Genomic DNA, 23,951 nt, shown 5'->3' with positions numbered 1-23,951 from the left:
GTTCTTTGATCGCTTTCTGTATATATTTTAATCACAGTTTAAATAAGATTATTTTCATCCTACTAAGAGAAATTATGTGAAATTTATATTTTAGTCATTGGCTTGATTTACTGATGAACTTGAACAATTACACATCAGACATTCACATAACCAACTGGTTCTTCAGAGGCTCGGATAAAGGGACTAAAACATACTTTTGTGTTCATTTTTGTACATCCAGACACTGAGCAACTGCCACGCTCTGCTCGTTTGCAAGCCATGATGTCTCCCAAAGAAAAAAACAATATTGCGCTCGCGCAGCTCATTTTCTCATGGACGGGCCAAATTCTCTTTGCAGGCAAAGCAGAGAAAGGGGAGGTAACCTTTGTGACGACAGACGGGGAAGATTCCAGATTCGCCAATCTGAGCTTTCATTTTCTCAAAGGTGGAGAAGGATACCCAGGGCTTAGTTTACACCTATCACAATTTCTAGCCACTGGGGGTCCATAGGCAGGCTAGGGGAACTCATATTAATGTTAAAAAACTCATAAAGTGAAATTTTCATGCCATGGGACCTTTAAGTGATTATTGAGCATTAGTGATGAACACCTGCTGTTAACAAGCAGAATAACCAAAGGGAAGAGTCACCATTTTAAGTCACAATTATGGTGATCCGTGTTTGCTTTACACAGCAAAAAGTCCAGTGTTAAATTAACTCTCCTGGGAGTTTATATGGCTCCAGAGTCAGTGTTAAAATATGAGTGTTAAATTAACACTCAAGAGTGTTAAAGTTAATGAGCTCATTAAGTGATTCATTGAGTGATAATTTACCAATATTGAAGACACCTGATGTTAACAAGCAGAATCACTGAAGGAGAAAATCTAATTTTTTAAGACACCATTATGGTGATGAGTGTTTGTTTTAGTTGGGCTCTTGACCCATAAAGCTTTAACTTTAAATTTTGTTTGGCTGTTGTATCAGAGTTATAACTCTCAGATGAACAAAGAGAAAAGGTGAGCAGGTGGTGTTGGTTATGATTTGATAATCATAATTTGACCTGAATATCAACTCTCGTTTAGAGAGTCATATTTACCTTGTTGATTACACTGTAAAAAAGAATACATTGATTTTATTGATATCTAATCAATCAAATTGAGGCAACAGATTACAAGCAATATTATTAATTAAATTTAACAAATTAGAATTGAGTAATAATTAATCAAATTAATTCCTTAAAAGTTAACCATTTAAAATGAGTAGAATTTACAAAATATCTTTTATTGCCAACATTGAAGACACCTGGTGTTAACAAGCAGAATCACTGAAGGAGAAAACCATAATTAAAGTCACCATTGTGGAGATCAGTGTGTGTTTTAGTTGGGCTCTTGACCTTAAATTATTAACTTTAAGTTTCGTTTGGCTGCTGTACATGAGTTATAACAGCCAGATGAACAAAGAGTTAGGTTAACTTTATTAATTATAGCAGCATAATATTTTTAGCCTTTTCAATGAAATCCAAATGATCAAATCAATAAAAACATAAAAAAATATTTACTGTTTTTTTTAGGCACAAACACACATCAAGATTTGGCGTATGAATCTCAGCAATGGTGACAAACAGATCGCCTCTGATCATAAGCTCATTATTAATTCATGCAGCAATGCATGATGGGAGCCATGAATGAGTTTTGATTGGTGGAACCCAGAATGCACTGCAACATGCTTTATAATTGTCACCATTGTTGAGATTCACAGGCTGATTATTGATGTCTGTGTGTCTCTTTTTTATGTAAGAGAAACTTTTTAGAAATTATTTGAATTATATTGTAAAAGTTAAAAATATTATGCCTTACAAGGCCAGTCCTGCTATAATTAACAAAATTAAACTACCTCAAAAATTGGACTCTATATGAGTTCAGTGATTCAGGTCAAATGATTGTGAAATAATGACTATGTTAAAACACAACCAACACCATCAGATCACCTTTTCTATTTGTTCATCTGGCTGTTATGACTCAGGTACAGCAGCCAAACAAAACATAAAGTTAATAATTTAAGGGTCAAGCGCCCAAGTAAAACACACACTGATCTCCACAATGGTGACTTTGTAGCGCGGCCACATAAGGGATGAATGTTTATATTGCAGTGTATTATTCAAATGAATATATAAGACAGCTGCTATATAAGACGAATTATGGTTTTATCCTTCAGTGATTCTGCTTGTTAACACCAGATGTCTTCAATGTTGGCAATAAAAGATATTTTGTAAATTTTACTCATTTTAAATGGTTAACTTTTAAGGAATTAATTTGATTAATTATTACTCAATTCTAATTTGTTAAATTTAATTAATAATATTGCTTGTAATCTGTTGCCTCAATTTGATTGATTAGATATCAATAAAATCAATGTATTCTTTTTTACAGTGTACAGCAGCCTGTGATTCTACAACAAATGATTTTTATCATTATCAATATAATCCAAAATATTTCTTAAAAATTGTTCTGATAAAAATACTTAGACAATTACTTTATTTGGACACACTGACATCAATAATCAGCCTGTGAATCTCAACAATGGTGACAATAATAAAGCATGTTGCAGTGCATTCTGGGTGCCACCAATCAAAACTCATTCATGGCTCCCATCATGCATTGCGGTATGAATACATTATGATCTGAATTGTCTTTGTGATTTCCTTTCCCTAATTGAATATTCTGTTTGTCACCATTGTTGAGATTCATACACTGATTCTTGATGTCTGTATGTGCCTAAAAGAAAGATTTTTTTTATCAGAACAACTTTTAAGAAATCCTTTAGACTAGTTAGAAAAAAAGATTTTATGCTGTAGAATCACAGTGATGCTGTAATCAACAATATACATTTAAGTCAGAGATTAGACTCTATACAAGATCAGTGATTCAGGTGAAATTATGATTATGTCAAAACATAACCAACAAAAACCTGATCAACTTTCTCTTTGTTCATCTGGCAGTTATAATTCAGATACAACAGCCAAAGATAATGTAATGTTTACAGTTTATGGGTCAAGAGCCCAACTAAAGCCAACACTGATCTCCATAACGGTGTCTTAAAAAATTCGATTTTCTCCTTCAGTGATTCTGCTTGTTAACATCAGGTGTCTTCAATAATGCTCAATCATCACTCAATTAATCACTTAATGAACTCATTAACTTTAACACTCTTGAGTGTTAATTTAACACTCATATTTTAACACTGACTCTGGAGCCATATAAACTCCCAGGAGAGTTAATTTAACACTGGACTTTTTGCTTTGACTTTTTTCGCTGTGCTGTTAAATTAACTCTCCTGGGAGTTTATATGGCTCCAGAGTCAGTGTTAAAATATGAGTGTTAAATTAACGCCTGGTTCACACCGGACGCCGAAGCGACGCGGAACGGAAAATCACGCGCGGTCCGGCGCCTGCCTGTTCACACCAGACGCGTATTCTCCGCGGCGGTCGACAAGCGCTTCTGCTCAGTTGTTGTTTATTCAGAGCTATTTTTTACATCATGGGTAAGTAAATAACCTCATAAAATGAATACACCATGTTTCTGTAACCAAGAAGTTTGTACACTTCTTTTATTAATCCGTTGTCGAGACACACGCAGCCAGAGAGAGAGAATATGGTAGACAGTAGTAGTGTAGATATACCGTTGAAATATACATCCTCTCTTCAAATTTATTAAATCTATTTTGTTGTGTTTTTTCTTTGTTTGTTTTCATCTTTCTAGTCTGTTTAGATACACAAATATGATCGCATTTGTCACTCGCGGTATTTTATTTTGAAAATTGCTTATATTTTGACAATTGACCGGATGTCTCGTGTTTCTTGGTGTGACTTCCTGCAGGAATGGACGCGGATCACTCACGGTCGCGCAAAAAATAGACCAGACGCCGAAACTGGCACTTCACGGCGCGGGCCGGTCTGGTGTGAACGACACCGTTAACATGGGCGCCGAAAGGAAGCGGCCTCCGTTCCGCGCCGCTTCTGCGTCGCTTCGGCGTCCGGTGTGAATCAGGCATTAACACTCAAGAGTGTTAAAGTTAATGAGATAATTAAGTGATTAATTGAGTGATGATTGAGCATTATTGAAGACACCTGATGTTAGCAAGCAGAATCACCAAAGGAGAAAATCTAATTTTTTAAGACACCGTTATGGAGATCAGTGTTGGCTTTAGTTGGGCTATTGACCCATAAACTGTAAACATTACATTATCTTTGGCTGTTGTATCTGAATTATAACTGCCAGATGAACAAAGAGATAGTTGATCAGGTTTTGTTAGTTATGTTTTGACATAATCATAATTTCACCTGAATCACTGATCTCATTTAGAGTCTAATCTCTGACTTCATAATCAACACTACCTGATCACCTTTTCTCTTTGTTCATCTGAGAGTTATAACTCAGATACAACAGCCAAACAAAATCTAAAGTTAATGCTTTAAGGGTCAAGAGCCCAACTAAAACAAACACTGATCACCATAACGGTGTCTTAAAAAATTAGATTTTCTCCTTCAGTGATTCTGCTTGCTAACATCAGGTGTCTTCAATAATGGTCAATTATCACTCAATGAATCACTTAATGAGCTCATTACCTTTAACACTCTTGAGTGTTAATTTAACACTCATATTTTAACACTGACTCTGGAGGCATATAAACTCCCAGGAGAGTTAATTTAACACTGGACTTTTTGCTGTGTCTGGACAACTGCATACGCTGTAAGAAAGCAGATTTGATGTCCATAGAATGGACATGCCACTTATTTTGACAGATTACTGCTAATAATAACCTCAGAGAGTCGGAAGCACATGGGGAGTCTTTCTGCAGCTTGTGAATATTAAGCTCTTCAAAACCTCTGGCAACGAGTCATGCTTTGGTCACAATACCACTGGGAGTTTCTTTGAGACAACCATTTACGTGAGGAGGCATATATTTGTATTGTACAGAGACATAAACTTAGCCTAGAAATCTAGACGCACCCTAGCGGCAGCAAAATGTATTTCGCAGCCAGGTGGGTCTAGCAACTCTCAATAGACCTTCTAGCTGCAAAAACCTAAATTGGGTCAGGCCAATCACGTCGTGTATAGAGTAGGCGGGGGCGGGCTTAACATATGACGACAGAGTTGCGACGGCTGCCACTTGAAAACAAAGAATGACGGCTGCTGATGGAGAACAACGGTCTTTCGAATCGGCTTTGGCCGCGACTCTGGAGGACTTGGAGTTAAGTTTTTTTCTTTGAGAAAAGAGCAAAGAACGGCACTTAAGTCATTCTTAAAAAAAGGAAGATGTGTTCGTCGTTTTGCCGGCCAGATATGGCAAAAGTTGAATCTATTAACTAAGCTCCGCTGTTGGGAAAACGCTCTGGTTGGTTTAAGCGCTGTCCTATTGCGTGCAGAGGGAATTTGAAAGACAGCCGTTTATCCCGCCCCTCGGATTAAACCGCGTCTATGGTGAGTTTCCAGACCTAACATCTTGATGTAGGTCTGGCTTGCCAGGCTAACATAAACTGCCATCAAGGTGACATCTCATAAGGCCTCATTCTGCACAGGCAACAACTGAGTGGTTTTTAGACACTCTGCACCATAGAAGGGAAGTGCTTCACTGCCTGCCTGCCCTTATTGAAAATATATAATGACCCATCATGTAGGAGAATCAGACAACAATGTCTACAGACTGTTGAGCAGATGTCTTGTATCAGGTGAGATTGGGCAAATATTCCACTTGCAAAACTTCGATAATTAGTATCCTCAATTCCCAAATGATTAAAAAGTGTAATTAAAAGGAAAGGTGATGTGATACTCGTCTGAAAGAAGAATGACATGTACACCTATGGCTTCAGAGTGAGTAAATCATGGGTTTATTCAAATTTTTGGGTGAACTATCCCATTAAGATGTGATTTCTGTGAACTCTTTTAGTGTTTAACAGAGTGCTGTTAGTCACTCAGTTCCCTATTGATCCTATCTGTATATTTCTTTTAGAAGCCTTAGGGTATGAGTGCCTTGTTTTTTTGTATGCCATGTATGTTTTGTTTCTCTTTTTTATTTGTTGTTAAGTTCCTTTTCTCGTGGGGAAGTTAGTTTCTGTTGGTTTATTGTTTTAGGCACGAGCTCAGCCCTGAAGGTTTTGCTTCCAAACTGTTTGGTTGTTGTTTCTAATTTCTCTCTTTAAAAAAAAAAGAAAAAAAAGTTGTGCTTTGGAACAGCCTCTCCCTATTAGCAGACCAACACTCAATCTATATTTAATCAAGGTTGAAACTTAACATTGATTTTTCATCAGGTTTGCACACTGAAATATTGTTATTTCAATGATGAAAAATAAATCAAGATCAACTTAAAATCGATATTTGTTCAACTTAAATTAAATTATTATTGTACATTGAATAAACAATTCAAATCAATCTTGCTTTATGTACAACAGGATCTTAATTAAATCTTAAATAAATAGAATAAATCTTACTTTATTTATATGCCGGTGAATCACGCCCACACTCTTTTCTCTCTTTCAAGAAATTGTTTTGTTAAAACTAGTTGAGTTTAATGTGCTGATTCTTGATGTCTGTGTGTCTAAATAATGCATAAGCAAAAGCTGTTTTTTGAGTTTTAAGTTGAACAACAATCGATTTTATGTTGATCTTGATCTATTCTTCGGTGAAATAACATTATTTCAGGGTGCAAACCTGATGAAAAATAATGTTGAAACAATACTCATGCAGTGAGTATATGCAGTTTTGGATGAAGCCAAGAACTACAACTGACTTCCAGCCAAAGCCTTCAATGAAATCAAATAAAGGTAAAATAAGACAATATATCTCGCAGAGGAGAATTAAACAACTCAATTAAACTGCATTACCAGCTTCACTAATTACTAACCAGATTGACTTTATTTCTATCAGACATCTATAGAAGTTAAAATTGAGAATTAACTGAGGTTAAGATATCGATGATTAATTGGTCAAAATATTGTCACTATTATGATAATTGAGTTGGGCTCTCGACCCTTCACTTTCTATGTTAGATTTTTACATCCAAAGTCTCCAATAAACATTATATAATAATAATAATATATAATTAATTGTATAATACTCTTTGTATATGACTTGTGTAATACTCAAAATAGTTTGTGTGTTGTAACGTACGTGTGTGTGTGTGTGTGTGTGTGTGTGTGTGTGTGTGTGTGTGTGTGTGTGTGTGTGTGTGTGTGTGTGTGTGTGTGTGTGTGTGTGTGTGTGTGTGTGTGTGTGTGTGTGTGTGTGTGTGTGTGTGTGTGTGTTTGCATGTATCCACACATGCACAGGTTCAAGCTCACATGCACATATGTGTACATAGACATAATGAACATGCTCCTGAAAACTTTTCAGTCTCTCTCATTCACTTTAAATGGCCCATTAAAACAATGGCCCTCAATGGCCCAGTGGAACACCACAAGTGTAGACTAGTGTAATCAACTTTGCCAATTTTCGTCAGATTTTATTTAATATTTCCAAAATTATTTAAAAAAATTATGTTTTTTTTTACTAAAAAAATTAGATGCCTACTCAGATAAATGAGGCCTACGATTAAACAGATGCAAATACACTCTCAGAAAAAAAGGTACAAAAGCAGGCGCTGTGGCGGTACATTTTCAAAAGGTACACTTTTGTACCTAAAGAGTACATATTAGTCCCTCAAAGGTACATATTAGCAGAGGTGGGTAATCCAGGGGCCAAAGAGTAAAAGTCCTGCCATATGTTTATTCCACCCATGAACTCAGTCAGCTGATTTCACTAATTAGTTCTCTCTCCTGTCTGAATTAGCAAATCCAGGTGATTGGAACAAAATACTGAGGAGGATTTGCTAATTCAGCAGGAGAGAGAACTAATTAGTGAAATCAGCTGATTGAGTTCATGGGTGGAATAAACATATGGCAGGACTTTTACTTTCTGACCCCTGGACTATACAACTCTGTTTTTGGGTGGGTCGCTTGTAATTGAACATTGAGTAGGTAATACAGGACCTTGAACACCCATTTGACATCTTTACTGTTTGTCATGACAAACAAACAAATATGTGCAAACCTTTATGTGTGCACGCAATTATCTCTCGTGCGCACGCAAAAGTCTGTATATATATTTTTTTTCAAAGGTCCTTTTAGGGCTCTGTACAGACAAATCAGTAAAATTATATGATACTAGGGCTGGGCGATATATCGAACGATATTGTTATGCGCATCTCATCAGTAAAGCCGGTTCCTTGATTAGTAGTAAATCGCCATCACCTGCTTTCAGATGGAGCGGCATTTACTACAAAGAGCCGTAGTTAACGGACAAGCTGAGCCATATCGCATTAATATCGCGGACGTATCGCCAGCGATAATTAATGCGATATGGCTCAGCTTGTCAGTTAACTACGGCTCTTTGTACGCAGCAAAAACTCCAGTGTTAAATTAACACTCCTGGGAGTGTATATGAACACTCAAGAGTGTTGACGTTAATGAGATAATTAAGTGATTAATTTAGTGATGATTGAACATTATTGAAGACACCTGATGTTAATCACTGAATCACTGAAGGAGAAAATCACAAATTGTAAGCCACCGTTATGGCGATTATTGTTTGCTTTAGTTGGGCTCTTGACCCTTATATTATTGACTTTAGATCTTGTTTGGCTGCCATCAATCACAACTCATTAATGGCTCCCATCATGCATTGCGGTATGAATAAATTATGATCTGAATTGTCTATGTAATTTACTTGTCCTAATTGAATATTCTGCTTGTCACCATTGTTGAGATGCATTGACTGAATCTTGATGTCTGTGTGTGCCTAAAAGTTTTTTTTTTTTTTTAAACAACTTTTAAGAAATCCTTTATATTATTATCAAAAATTCTGGGCATGTATGCAGAATCACAGTTATGCTGTAACCAACAACATAAATCAAAGTCAGAAAGAAGGATCTTAATGAATTCAGTGATCAAGTTCAAATGAAGAATGTCATAATATAACCAACACCATCAGATCACTTTTTTTCTTTGTTCATCTGGCAGTTATAACTCAGATACAGCAGCCAAAAAAGATCTAAAGTTAATAATATAAGGGTCAAGAGCCCAACTAAAGCAAACAATGATCGCCATAACGGTGGCTTACAATTTGTGATTTTCTCCTTCAATGATTCTGCTTGTTAACATCAGGTGTCTTCAATAATGTTCAATCATCACTAAATTAATCACTTAATTATCTCATTAACGTCAACACTCTTGAGTGTTCATATACACTCCCAGGAGTGTTAATTTAACACTGGAGTTTTTGCTGCGTACAAAGAGCCGTAGTTAACTGACAAGCTGAGCCATATCGCATTAATTATCGCTGGCGATACGTCCGCGATATTAATGCGATATGGCTCAGCTTGTCCGTTAACTACGGCTCTTTGTAGTAAATGCCGCTCCATCTGAAAGCAGGTGATGGCGATTTACTACTAATCAAGGAACCGGCTTTACTGATGAGATGCGCATAACAATATCGTTCGATATATCGCCCAGCCCTAGTATCATATAATTTTACTGATTTGTCTGTACAGAGCCCTAAAAGGACCTTTGAAAAAAAATATATATACAGACTTTTGCGTGCGCACGAGAGATAATTGCGTGCACACATAAAGGTTTGCACATATTTGTTTGTTTGTCATGACAAACAGTAAAGATGTCAAATGGGTGTTCAAGGTCCTGTATTACCTACTCAATGTTCAATTACAAGCGACCCACCCAAAAACAGAGTTGTATAGTCCAGGGGTCAGAAAGTAAAAGTCCTGCCATATGTTTATTCCACCCATGAACTCAATCAGCTGATTTCACTAATTAGTTCTCTCTCCTGCTGAATTAGCAAATCCTCCTCAGTATTTTGTTCCAATCACCTGGATTTGCTAATTCAGACAGGAGAGAGAACTAATTAGTGAAATCAGCTGACTGAGTTCATGGGTGGAATAAACATATGGCAGGACTTTTACTCTTTGGCCCCTGGATTACCCACCTCTGCTAATATGTACCTTTGAGGGACTAATATGTACTCTTTAGGTACAAAAGTGTACCTTTTGAAAATGTACCGCCACAGCGCCTGCTTTTGTACCTTTTTTTCTGAGAGTGTATTTGCATCTGTTTAATCGTAGGCCTCATTTATCTGAGTAGGCATCTAATTTTTTTAGTAAAAAAAAACATAATTTTTTTAAATAATTTTGGAAATATTAAATAAAATCTGACGAAAATTGGCAAAGTTGATTACACTAGTCTACACTTGTGGTGTTCCACTGGGCCATTGAGGGCCATTGTTTTAATGGGCCATTTAAAGTGAATGAGAGAGACTGAAAAGTTTTCAGGAGCATGTTCATTATGTCTATGTACACATATGTGCATGTGAGCTTGAACCTGTGCATGTGTGGATACATGCAAACACACACACACACACACACACACACACACACACACACACACACACACACACACACACACACACACACACACACACACACACACACACACACACACACACACACACACACACACACACACACACACACACACGTACGTTACAACACACAAACTATTTTGAGTATTACACAAGTCATATACAAAGAGTATTATACAATTAATTATATATTATTATTATTATATAATGTTTATTGGAGACTTTGGATGTAAAAATCTAACATAGAAAGTGAAGGGTCGAGAGCCCAACTCAATTATCATAATAGTGACAATATTTTGACCAATTAATCATCGATATCTTAACCTCAGTTAATTCTCAATTTTAACTTCTATAGATGTCTGATAGAAATAAAGTCAATCTGGTTAGTAATTAGTGAAGCTGGTAATGCAGTTTAATTGAGTTGTTTAATTCTCCTCTGCGAGATATATTGTCTTATTTTACCTTTATTTGATTTCATTGAAGGCTTTGGCTGGAAGTCAGTTGTAGTTCTTGGCTTCATCCAAAACTGCATATACTCACTGCATGAGTATTGTTTCAACATTATTTTTCATCAGGTTTGCACCCTGAAATAATGTTATTTCACCGAAGAATAGATCAAGATCAACATAAAATCGATTGTTGTTCAACTTAAAACTCAAAAAACAGCTTTTGCTTATGCATTATTTAGACACACAGACATCAAGAATCAGCACATTAAACTCAACTAGTTTTAACAAAACAATTTCTTGAAAGAGAGAAAAGAGTGTGGGCGTGATTCACCGGCATATAAATAAAGTAAGATTTATTCTATTTATTTAAGATTTAATTAAGATCCTGTTGTACATAAAGCAAGATTGATTTGAATTGTTTATTCAATGTACAATAATAATTTAATTTAAGTTGAACAAATATCGATTTTAAGTTGATCTTGATTTATTTTTCATCATTGAAATAACAATATTTCAGTGTGCAAACCTGATGAAAAATCAATGTTAAGTTTCAACCTTGATTAAATATAGATTGAGTGTTGGTCTGCTAATAGGGAGAGGCTGTTCCAAAGCACAACTTTTTTTTCTTTTTTTTTTAAAGAGAGAAATTAGAAACAACAACCAAACAGTTTGGAAGCAAAACCTTCAGGGCTGAGCTCGTGCCTAAAACAATAAACCAACAGAAACTAACTTCCCCACGAGAAAAGGAACTTAACAACAAATAAAAAAGAGAAACAAAACATACATGGCATACAAAAAAACAAGGCACTCATACCCTAAGGCTTCTAAAAGAAATATACAGATAGGATCAATAGGGAACTGAGTGACTAACAGGACTCTGTTAAACACTAAAAGAGTTCACAGAAATCACATCTTAATGGGATAGTTCACCCAAAAATTTGAATAAACCCATGATTTACTCACTCTGAAGCCATAGGTGTACATGTCATTCTTCTTTCAGACGAGTATCACATCACCTTTCCTTTTAATTACACTTTTTAATCATTTGGGAATTGAGGATACTAATTATCGAAGTTTTGCAAGTGGAATATTTGCCCAATCTCACCTGATACAAGACATCTGCTCAACAGTCTGTAGACATTGTTGTCTGATTCTCCTACATGATGGGTCATTATATATTTTCAATAAGGGCAGGCAGGCAGTGAAGCACTTCCCTTCTATGGTGCAGAGTGTCTAAAAACCACTCAGTTGTTGCCTGTGCAGAATGAGGCCTTATGAGATGTCACCTTGATGGCAGTTTATGTTAGCCTGGCAAGCCAGACCTACATCAAGATGTTAGGTCTGGAAACTCACCATAGACGCGGTTTAATCCGAGGGGCGGGATAAACGGCTGTCTTTCAAATTCCCTCTGCACGCAATAGGACAGCGCTTAAACCAACCAGAGCGTTTTCCCAACAGCGGAGCTTAGTTAATAGATTCAACTTTTGCCATATCTGGCCGGCAAAACGACGAACACATCTTCCTTTTTTTAAGAATGACTTAAGTGCCGTTCTTTGCTCTTTTCTCAAAGAAAAAAACTTAACTCCAAGTCCTCCAGAGTCGCGGCCAAAGCCGATTCGAAAGACCGTTGTTCTCCATCAGCAGCCGTCATTCTTTGTTTTCAAGTGGCAGCCGTCGCAACTCTGTCGTCATATGTTAAGCCCGCCCCCGCCTACTCTATACACGACGTGATTGGCCTGACCCAATTTAGGTTTTTGCAGCTAGAAGGTCTATTGAGAGTTGCTAGACCCACCTGGCTGCGAAATACATTTTGCTGCCGCTAGGGTGCGTCTAGATTTCTAGGCTAAGTTTATGTCTCTGTACAATACAAATATATGCCTCCTCACGTAAATGGTTGTCTCAAAGAAACTCCCAGTGGTATTGTGACCAAAGCATGACTCGTTGCCAGAGGTTTTGAAGAGCTTAATATTCACAAGCTGCAGAAAGACTCCCCATGTGCTTCCGACTCTCTGAGGTTATTATTAGCAGTAATCTGTCAAAATAAGTGGCATGTCCATTCTATGGACATCAAATCTGCTTTCTTACAGCGTATGCAGTTGTCCAGACACAGCAAAAAGTCCAGTGTTAAATTAACTCTCCTGGGAGTTTATATGCCTCCAGAGTCAGTGTTAAAATATGAGTGTTAAATTAACACTCAAGAGTGTTAAAGGTAATGAGCTCATTAAGTGATTCATTGAGTGATAATTGACCATTATTGAAGACACCTGATGTTAGCAAGCAGAATCACTGAAGGAGAAAATCTAATTTTTTAAGACACCGTTATGGAGATCAGTGTTTGTTTTAGTTGGGCTCTTGACCCTTAAAGCATTAACTTTAGATTTTGTTTGGCTGTTGTATCTGAATTATAACTCTCAGATGAACAAAGAGAAAAGGTGATCAGGTAGTGTTGATTATGATTTGATAATCATACTTTGACCTGAATATTAACTCTCATTTAGAGAGTCAGATTTACCTTGTTGATTACAGCAGCCTTTGATTTTACAGCAAATGATTTTTATCATTATCAAAATAATCCAAAATATTTCTCAAAAACTGTTCTGATAAAAATACTTAGAAAATTACTTTATTTAGAAACACTGACATCAATAATCGGCCTGTGAATCTCAACAATGGTGACAATAATAAAGCATGTTGCGGTGCATCCTGGGTGCCACCAATCAAAACTCATTCATGGTTCCCATCATGCATTGCGGTATGAATAAATTATGATCTGAATTGTCTTACTAATTTCCTTTTCCTAATTGAATATTCTGTTTGTCACCATAGTTGAGATTCATACACTGATTTTTGATGTCTGTATTTGCCTAAAAGAAAGATTTTGTTTTATCAGAACAACTTTTAAGAAATCCTTTTAGAAAAAAAAAAAAGATCTTATGCTGTAGAATCACAGTGATGCTGTAATCAACAACATACATTTAAGCTAGAGATTAGACTCTAAATGACATCAGTGATTCAGGTGAAATTATGATTACGTAAAAACATAACCAACAAAACCTGATCACCTTCTCTTTGTTCATCTGGCAGTTATAACTCAGATACAACAGCCAAAGATAATGTAATGTTTACAGTTTATGAGTCAAGAGCCCAACTAAAGCCATCACTGATCTCCATAACGGTGTCTTAAAAAATTAGATTTTCTCCTTTGGTGATTCTGCTTGTTAACATCAGGTGTCTTCAATAATGCTCAATCATCACTCAATTAATCACTTAATTATCTCATTAACTTTAACACTCTTGAGTGTTAACGCCTGATTCACACCGGACGCCGAAGCGACGCAGAAGCGGCGCAGAACGGAGGCCGCTTCCTTTCGGCGCCCATGTTAACCTATGCTGTCGTTCACACCAGACCGGCCCGCGCCGTGAAGTGCCAGTTTCGGCGTCTGGTCTATTTTTTGCGCGACCGCAATGATCCGCGTCCATTCCTGCAGGAAGTCACACCAAGAAACACGAGACATCCGGTCAATTGTCAAAATATAAGCAATTTTCAAATTAAAATACCGCGAGTGACAAATGCGATCATATTTGTGTATCTAAACAGACTAGAAAGATGAAAACAAACAAAGAAAAAACACAACAAAATAGATTTAATAAATTTGAAGAGAGGATGTATATTTCAACGGTATATCTACACTACTACTGTCTACCATATTCTCTCTCTCTGGCTGCGTGTGTCTCGACAACGGATTAATAAAAGAAGTGTACAAACTTCTTGGTCACAGAAACATGGTGTATTCATTTTATGAGGTTATTTACTTACCCATGATGTAAAAAATAGCTCTGAATAAACAACAACTGAGCAGAAGCGCTTGTCGACCGCCGTGGAGAACACGCGTCTGGTGTGAACAGGCAGGAGCCGGACTGCACGTGATTTTCCGTTCCGCGTCGCTTCGGCGTCCGGTGTGAACCAGGCGTTGATTTAACACTCATATTTTAACACTGACTCTGGAGCCATATAAACTCCCAGGAGAGTTAATTTAACAGCACAGCGAAAAGTCAAAGCAAAAAGTCCAGTGTTAAATTAACTCTCCTGGGAGTTTATATGGCTCCAGAGTTAGTGTTAAAATATGAGTGTTAAATTAACACTCAAGAGTGTTAAAGTTAATGAGTTCATTAAGTGATTAATTGAGTGATGATTGAGCATTATTGCAGACACCTGATGTTAACAAGCAGAATCACCAAAGGAGAAAATCTAATTTTTTAAGACACCGTTATGGAGATCAGTGTTGGCTTTAGTTGGGCTCTTGACCCATAAACTGTAAACATTGCATTATCTTTGGCTGTTGTATCTGAATTATAACTGCCAGATGAACAAAGCGAAAGTTGATCAGTTTTTTGTTGGTTATGTTTTGACATAATCATAATTTCACCTGAATCACTGATCTCATATAGAGTCTAATCTCTGACTTAAATGTATATTGTTGATTACAGCATCACTGTGAATCTACAGCATAAGATCTGGAATTTTCTAAATAATCTAAAGGATTTCTTAAAAGTTGTTCTGATAAAAAAAATCTTTCTTATAGACACACACAGACATCAAGAATCAGTGTATGAATCTCAACAATGGTGACAAACAGAATATTCAATTAGGAAAAGGAAATTACAAAGACAATTCAGATCATAATGTATTCATACCGCAATGCATGATGGGAGCCATGAATGAGTTTTGATTGGTGGCACCCAGAATGCACTGCAACATGCTTTATTATTGTCACCATTGTTGAGATTCACAGGCTGATTATTGATGTCAGTGTGTCCAAATAAAGTAATTTTCTAAGTATTTTCATCAGAACAATTTTTAAGAAATATTTTGGATTATATTGATAATGCTAAAAATCATTTGTTGTAGAATCACAGGCTGCTGTAATCAACAAGGTAAATATGACTCTCTAAATGAGAGTTGATATTCAGGTCAAATTATGATTATCAAATCATAACCAACACCACCTGATCACATTTTCTCTTTGTTCATCTGAGAGTTATAACTCTGATACAACAGCCAAACAAAATTTAAAGTTAAAGCTTTATGGGTCAAGAGCCCAACTAAAACAAACACTCATCACCATAATGGTGTCTTAAAAAATTAGATTTTCTCCTTCAGTGATTCTGCTTGCTAACATCAGGTGTCTTCAATATTGATCAATTATCACTCAATGAATCACTTAATGAGCTCATTAACGTTAACACTCTTGAGTGTTAATTTAACACTCATATTTTAACACTGACTCTGGAGCCATATAAACTCCCAGGAGAGTTAATTTAACACTGGACTTTTTGCTGTGTAAAGCAAACACGGATCACCATAATTGTGACTTAAAATGGTGACTCTTCCCTTTGGTTATTCTGCTTGTTAACAGCAGGTGTTCATCACTAATGCTCAATCATCACTTAAAGGTCCCATGGCATGAAAATTTCACTTTATGAGTTTTTTAACATTAATATGAGTTCCCCTAGCCTGCCTATTGACCCCCAGTGGCTAGAAATTGTGATAGGTGTAAACCAGGGTTTCCGTTGTCCGGTAATTACCGGACATTGGCCGGAAAAAAAATGAAATGTCCGACAAAATTAAATCTCTCCGGTCAAATTGTCAGATTAAAATTGCCTTATAATCCCGCCCCCCTAACACAATCTGAATTTGAGAATAAGCCTAAAATGTATAAAGCAAAAATACACCGACCTTTGGCTATGTTATGAAGGAACAGGCTCTACCGTTTGAAAGTTATTAAACATTATTACATGGCTTGGTTGAATTCCAATGTGGAATGCGGTCTGTTATTTCTTGATATCAGACCGCTGCGAAGCACTAACGGCGCCAGGATTTTGATTGTAGGTGGGCCTCCAGAAAACTGGATGGGCCAGTTAAAATAAGCCAAAAAAAAAAAAAAAAAAAAAAAAATGGGTTCCCCTTCATCTCCGTTTCAGCGCTTTTCTGGGCACTGAGGACAGTGACTCAGTAGCCTACCTGAATTTAATGCGTAAAAAAAAAACAAAAAAAAAAACTTGTTTTGTTGCTTTTTTAATACAATTACAATTTCATTTAATTTATTGTTTAATACAATTATAGGCCTATTATTTTTAGTTTATTAACAGCAACAACAGCTGTAAAGATGAAGTTGACGATCGCCATCTCCTTATGAACGCGCCTATAGAGAGAAATGCACATCATAGATTACATAATCAGAGAGTAGCCTATTTCTTTTCGTTTTAAATTGTTAAAAGGACATTTCAAGCTTTCTTAAGATATATTTCATGTCTGTGAGGCCTACGCTGAGTTTCGTTAAATTAGGATGAGATGCGCTCCCGTTCACGAGCAATGCAAGTGACCGTGCGGGCGCCTGCATGATATAGGCCAATCGTCTGCTATATTTGCTGCTTATTTATTAAATACGGGCAATTGGTTGATAAAAAAATTATTAAAATTAAGATACAATTTATACAAAACGAAATTCACTTCAAAAATGTCTTTCTACAAAACCAAACTTAATTAAGTGGTCAAAATCATGTCTGACCCGCTCCATGTCTCTCGATATTGCGCATCCTATCCTACTCGTGCGGTTCACTTTTCATAATCAACATAAATTAAAAAATAACATTATAATATTTTAACAAATATTAAACTAAATGAGCTTATTTAATGGCTACAACACGTATAGTAGACCTAGACTCTCTATTTGTACAAATTGCTGCACATTCTTTTTATTCAGAATTTTGCACACATAAGTTGAAAGGCATTTGTTTGTGCATGCATAGCAAAACATATCTGCAACATTTATCAAGTTCACTGATAATTATGCGCGCATTTATTAATTATTATCTTAATGAATAATGAAACAAGGACGAACCATATAAACTGCGTTGTTTGTTTAGAATGAAATGGATCGCAAATAGATCTGAATGAAGAAACTAAGCCCTGGGTATCCTTCTCCACCTTTGAGAAAATGAAAGCTCAGATTGGCGAATCTGGAATCTTCCCCGTCTGTCGTCACAAAGGTTACCTCCCCTTTCTCTGCTTTGCCCGCAAAGAGAATTTGGCCCATCCATGAGAAAATGAGCTGCGCGAGCGCAATATTGTTTTTTCTTTGGAAGACATCATGGCTTGCAAACGAGCAGAGCGTTGCAGTTGCTCAGTGTCTGGATGTACAAAAATGAACACAAAAGTATTTTTTAGTCCCTTTATCCGAGCCTCTGAAGAACCAGTTGGTTATGTGAATGTCTGATGTGTAATTGTTCAAGTTCATCAGTAAATCAAGCCAATGACTAAAATATAAATTTCACATAATTTCTCTTAGTAGGATGAAAATAATCTTATTTAAACTGTGATTAAAATATATACAGAAAGCGATCAAAGAACAATCCCTTTCCAATCGCCCAAGCTGTCAATCACACAGCATGAGTTTATCTGGACACTCGTTATAAAATCAATGACGCTGTTAAGATCTTCATTTACGCGATCAACAGACTGTCATCTGCTCAGTGCTCATCACTGCAACCTTTTATGTGATGGAAATAGATCTAAATACTTTAAAAACTTCTCACGATTCGTTAATCTCGATAGTTGTGTTAGTAAAAACGTATAATAGCTGTAATAGTAAAAGTATTTGAGAGAGTTCCACATGTAATACTAGCTATTTCATATGCAAGCATGTCAGCCAATCACAGTAGTGTTCGTTTACACTGAAGTCTCACACAGACACGCCCCTTAAAACAGAGCGTTCAAATCAGAGACTAAAATCAGGGTTGGAAAAAGGCCTTTTATTTCTAAATAATTATAACAACTTTTGATCTAAAAAACATACTAATATTATAAGGGCACCCCAAGAAACATTATAAAAAAAAAAAAATAACCCATGCCATAGGACCTTTAATTAATCACTCAATTATCTAATTAACTTTATCACTACTTCAGTGCTACTTTAACCCTCTGTAGAATAGGACCATATGTGCTCTGAACAGTGTTGGTTTAACATTGGGGATTTTGTTGTTTAGCATTGTTGTGTGGAAAGTTGTATTTGAATTTGAGGAAGAAAAACAGACTTGTTTATATTTCCTCATTAGATTGATTGACAGATAACTTCTCTATATCATCTCAACACACAAACTTTTTCTTCCGTCAGTCGTGTTGATCACTGTATATCAGATTATATCAGGTAAGATCTTATTTCTGCTCATAATGATCCTTATCACTCTCTTTATGTCAAAAACATGTATTGATGTTTGTGTGTGTGTTACAGTTGTGTAGTTATACTTGGTTTGTGTGTAGTTATATTTGAGTAATTTGGGCTTTGACCAGGTTAGGACTCTTACTAACATTTTTAAGGATGAAACTTTATTAATAACTCCAGAGAACTTGTACATCTACAACAATTTGCAGGTCTGATGTTTTTGGGAAACAGCTTGTGATTCTAAGATGATTCATATAATTTCTAGGGAAACACAAGAGTATCATTTCATCCTTTATTGCATTATGCTTTGACAATTAAAAGTCTCAAATTGAACCCTTAAACAAAATCATAAATGCTGTGGAATGTTTTACTTGTATGTTTGAAACAGAGAAAACAAAGTTGTTGTTTTTTTTAACGTAAATGCAATGGCTAATATGTTTATCTAACTGTAAAGGAAACTTGTCCTCTGAACTGGTTTGTGGATAAACACAAATAAACTGACAATGGCTTTCTTTCATAAAGGTGAGTATTCTTCTTGTGTTTAAAGGTTGCCTCTCATCGCCCCAAAAACCTTATGCACTGTGAACGTATGATGAATGTAGTTTTCTCAGAATCAATCCAATACGATTTCAGTGTTTTTATTGACTTTTTCTTCATATTTCAGGTTTTATAAAAACTCATCCTCTCATCTCTGCTATTCTGTGTAAGTCTGAACACTCTTTTATGCTTTTTGTCTGTATACTGATGTAATGAGCAGTGAATCAGATCTGGTTTATCCTTCACGTCACTTCACTCAGTAAATTCCTGTAAATTCACACAGTTGAATTACCATCGCTCAGTGTTCATAAGGGAAACCCCCAGCAGAGTTTTCAAAGAAACATCGGAAAAAATTAACGGGTTGATTATTTACAGCAGGATCAGGTCTTTAGCTAGAGGAATGAATTAGGCTGATTGATTTATGACATTTTTAATATTAGATTCTTTTAAATCACCTGGTTCATTTTGGTGAATTTGACTGATCTTAAAGATTAAACTTGTCCTAGCTATCAACTCGGTTTGTGAGATCACTGACAAATGCCGAAATCATAGGCAAATCACACAGTGTGAATTATCAAAAAGGTGATCTGAAAGAATCGGCAATCCCTGTGAGATATTTGTCATGCTAAACATCTGGACCTGTCGGCGACTCAAGTCCTGCTGTATGAATGTGTACTGACTGAAAACTACATCGGCGATGACCGACAGCCAATGGGAGAGCGAGATACAGGGCAGCAGGAAGTTCGGGGAGGAGTTACTGACCAGAATATCAGTATTTTAATAGATATATAATATTTACAATTATATCAAACAGAAACATACCACAAACATTTGCTTGACCAGCAGCAACAGAAGCACACTGCTGGTGTTAATTTAACACAGGGGAGTTTACTGTGATGTGTCTCGGTCTGTTTGGGAGCTGGAGTAAAGTTGTTAATGTAACACAGTGTTTCCCAACCCTGCTCCTGAAGGATCCCCAACACTGCAGGTTTTCTTTGTCTCCCTAATCAAACACACCTGATTCAACTCATCAGCTCATTAGAAGAAACTCTAGGACAGGGATGGGCAAACTCTGTCCTGGAGGGCCACTGTCCTGCAGAGTTTAGCTCCAACCCTGATAAACTCTCCTGTCTGTAGCTTTCTAGTAATCCTGAAGACATTGATAAGCTGGTTCACACACACACACACACACACACACACGCACGCACGCACGCACGCACACACACACACACACACACACACACACACACACAAAACACTTCTTTCATTTCATTCTGCTCCTCAAGTAAAGCTGCTGTTTGACTTCAGAAGATTTGGAATATGACACACACATCATACTGTAAGTATATACTGTATATATATATATATATATATATATATATATATATACTGTATATATATATATATATATATATAGAGAGAGAGAGAGAGAGAGAGAGAGAGAGAGAGAGATGGATGGATGGATGGATGGATGGATGGATGGATGGATGGATGGATGGATGGATGGATGGATGGATGGATGGATGGATGGATGGATGGATAGATAGATAGATAGAGCTGCAATGGTGCTTTTTTGTTAGTTTGAACAGAAAAGGCATAAGAGTTTCATTATGTGGAAAAGATGTTTTCTGTGAAAAAGTCATGATGACAGAATTTTCATCTTCAAGCTTATATTTGTATATGTTTATTTGACTGCTATTTCATTGTGTCCTCTTTAACATGTTGATGAATTTGTATTCATAATTATTTTTTAGATGTCTTAAGACTGTACTTGGCCTTTTCAACTGTCTCACCGGCGACGGCTGCAATAGGTAATGTACACTGAATTATTATTATTATTATTTTTTTGTCATTTCAACTTAGAAAATGTACTTCATGTGGTAACATCTACAATAACTGGTTTTATTGAAATTAAATAAATTAACATTACTGATTGTGAATTCAAACAACCTGAAAAAAAAAAAAAAGGTTTTACTGAAGCATAACCGTCAGTATAACCTGATTTCTCAAGATAGTTAAATTAACTTATCTAGTTTATCTTTTTTTCCACCTTAATGTAAATACACTAAAAAAGAAATAAAATTAGAAGAAAAAAAAGAACATGCGTGGAGGAAAGGAGGTGAAGGCCGGTGGAAATGGCAGAACGAAGTTGCAGAGCGTTTGAATGGAATCATTTGTGTTTGCCTTAATTTAATCATCATAGGTTGAGATTCAATCCTTGCGAGTACATCAGGAAGATTGTTGGAATCTTGGGATGTATCATAAGGAAGTGTTGCGTCAATCGAAATGTAGGCCAACTAACTGAATTTCAACGACACCTCGAACTGGTTTGGGGATTTTGTTTCTACTCCCTTTTAATTCGACTGCTGGCATAATTATTCTTGAACAAAATCACAAAATCCCTCTTTAAAAATCAACAATAGGAAAGATTAGGAACCCATTTTCTGTGCTTTTAATGGTTCTTTCAATTTCTCATCCAGCAAAATCCCCAGTGTTTAAAGGAACACTCCACCGTTTTTTGAAATAGGGCTTAGTCTCCACCGTTTTTTGAAATAGGGCTTAGTCACCTTCTTTCCAACATTTAGATAAGTGGGTAAATGCATTTTTGTCTCAGTGCATGCATTGTTTTAGTTTGACTGGGTCGGCGCTAGCTTAGCTTAGCACAATGAATGGAATCCTTTGTTGCCAGCTAGCATGTCCTGAATAAAAGTGATAAAAAAAACAATAAAAAAAACACGTAATTACTTCTTGTGGCCTGCGTATTGACAACGAGTACAAATAGTGATGCAGATTAACACTAGGCGATTTCCTAGGCAGATACTGACTTAGGACTATATTAGGGGGAAGCACAGGCGAAGCAATATTTTATTATCGGACAATTCTTATCATATAATAATTTAAATATTCTTAGGAATTCAACATATACTTTATCAATATCTTTTCCCTTATATATTATTTCCCAGTCTTGTGAAAGTAAATCATCTTTAAATGCAACCATAGACTCTTCTGTTCTGACCCGTCTGAATAGAAGTTTATTGCCTTTTTTAGATGTGTAATTGCTGTTGTAAACTGTAAAAACTGGTAGGTGGTCACTAATATAATTTATTAGTCCACTCACTGTATTGTTATCTATATCATTTGTAAAAAATATGATCAATTAGTGTTGCACAGTGGGAAGTAATCATACTGTGTCTGGCAATTTTTGGGGAAAAGCCCAGAGTATACACTGTATTAATAAAATCCTCCGTCATATTGTGCTTATTTGGATTCAGCAAATCAATGTTGAAGTCATCACAGATAAACATGACTTTCTGATTTGTTTTTGTAAATTTTTCCTCCATCCAATCCTTAAAAAAATCAATATAAGAACCTGGTGATCTATAGATGCAACTTACAATAAAACATTTTTTTTTTCATAATTCAGTAAATCATCCACCATTGTAGAAAGTTTTTCCACCACCCTGTAATTAAATTTCTTGTCCATGTACAAAACCACACCACCCTCCTTCTTGTTTTCTCTGTCAATACAAAACATTTCATATCCTTTCATTTCTAAATCTAAGTCCGTTTCACTATTTATCCGAGTTTCAGATATAACAATTACATTGAAAGGCTGTTTAAAGTGATAATATTTAATGTTGTGAAAGTTAGCCTATAGGCTTCTGCTATTAAAGGACAAGTTCGGTATTTTACACTTAAAGCCCTGTTCACAGATCCTTTCTGATGAAATAGAACGATTAAGATTAAAATTTGGACAGATGCTGCTGTCCCGAGAATTTTTAAGTTTATTTCGCTTCTCCCCCCCACCTACACAATGGCAGCCTATGTGCACTGGAACAATCCTTCATAAAACGCATTAAACTTTCGTTTACAAAGACGTGAAACTCACCGAATGGTCAGGGGTGTTCACTGATATGCTCACACACAAATCGCTGCAAAATATGCTTTCCAACAGGTGTTTTACCATTCGTTGTAAAACTGTGGATCTATTTTTCCAAATGTTTCACACCCGTAGATTCTTCCGTTGAGAGCTTGAATAATAGACAATCCAGCCAAGTTGGTGGCGATAATGCACCTTTGCCAATTGCAAGCAAACCACTGGCATTTAATTGAATACACAGAAGAAGCAGAAGAAGAAGCCGGAGTAATACCGTACCTCACACAGCTCACTCAATACAAGTCAATGGAGTTCGACAAAAACTACTATAAAACCTGTTGGAAAGCATATTTTGCAGCGATTTTTGTGTGAGCATATCAGTGAACACCCCTGACTACTCGGTTAGTTTCACGTCTTTGTAATCGA

The 23,951-nt window shown here is 36.2% G+C and overlaps 1 protein-coding gene across 2 annotated transcripts in view; it reads left to right on the top strand.

Moving 5' to 3' along the window:
• Positions 1 to 19,057: 19,057 nt before the first annotated feature.
• The window catches only part of LOC311077899 (uncharacterized protein), a 32,118-nt gene continuing 27,224 nt past the window's right edge, over positions 19,058 to 23,951 (top strand). The window contains exons 1-4 of one of the 2 annotated variants that reach the window (XM_084106546.1): positions 19,058 to 19,096; positions 19,566 to 19,633; positions 19,776 to 19,814; positions 21,403 to 21,459. In XM_084106546.1, the coding sequence (XP_083962672.1) occupies positions 19,615 to 19,633; positions 19,776 to 19,814; positions 21,403 to 21,459 (115 nt within the window). In that variant the 5' untranslated portion in view covers positions 19,058 to 19,096; positions 19,566 to 19,614. The remainder of the gene's footprint in view (positions 19,097 to 19,565; positions 19,634 to 19,775; positions 19,815 to 21,402; positions 21,460 to 23,951) is intronic. The other variant, XM_084106547.1, reaches the window with a different exon arrangement.

This window comes from Abramis brama (genome assembly GCF_963993115.1).
Source record: "Abramis brama genome assembly, chromosome: 2".
Taxonomy (NCBI): domain Eukaryota; kingdom Metazoa; phylum Chordata; class Actinopteri; order Cypriniformes; family Leuciscidae; genus Abramis; species Abramis brama.
Note: the sequence above shows the minus strand (reverse complement) of the source record. Positions and strands in the feature narration are given on the sequence as shown.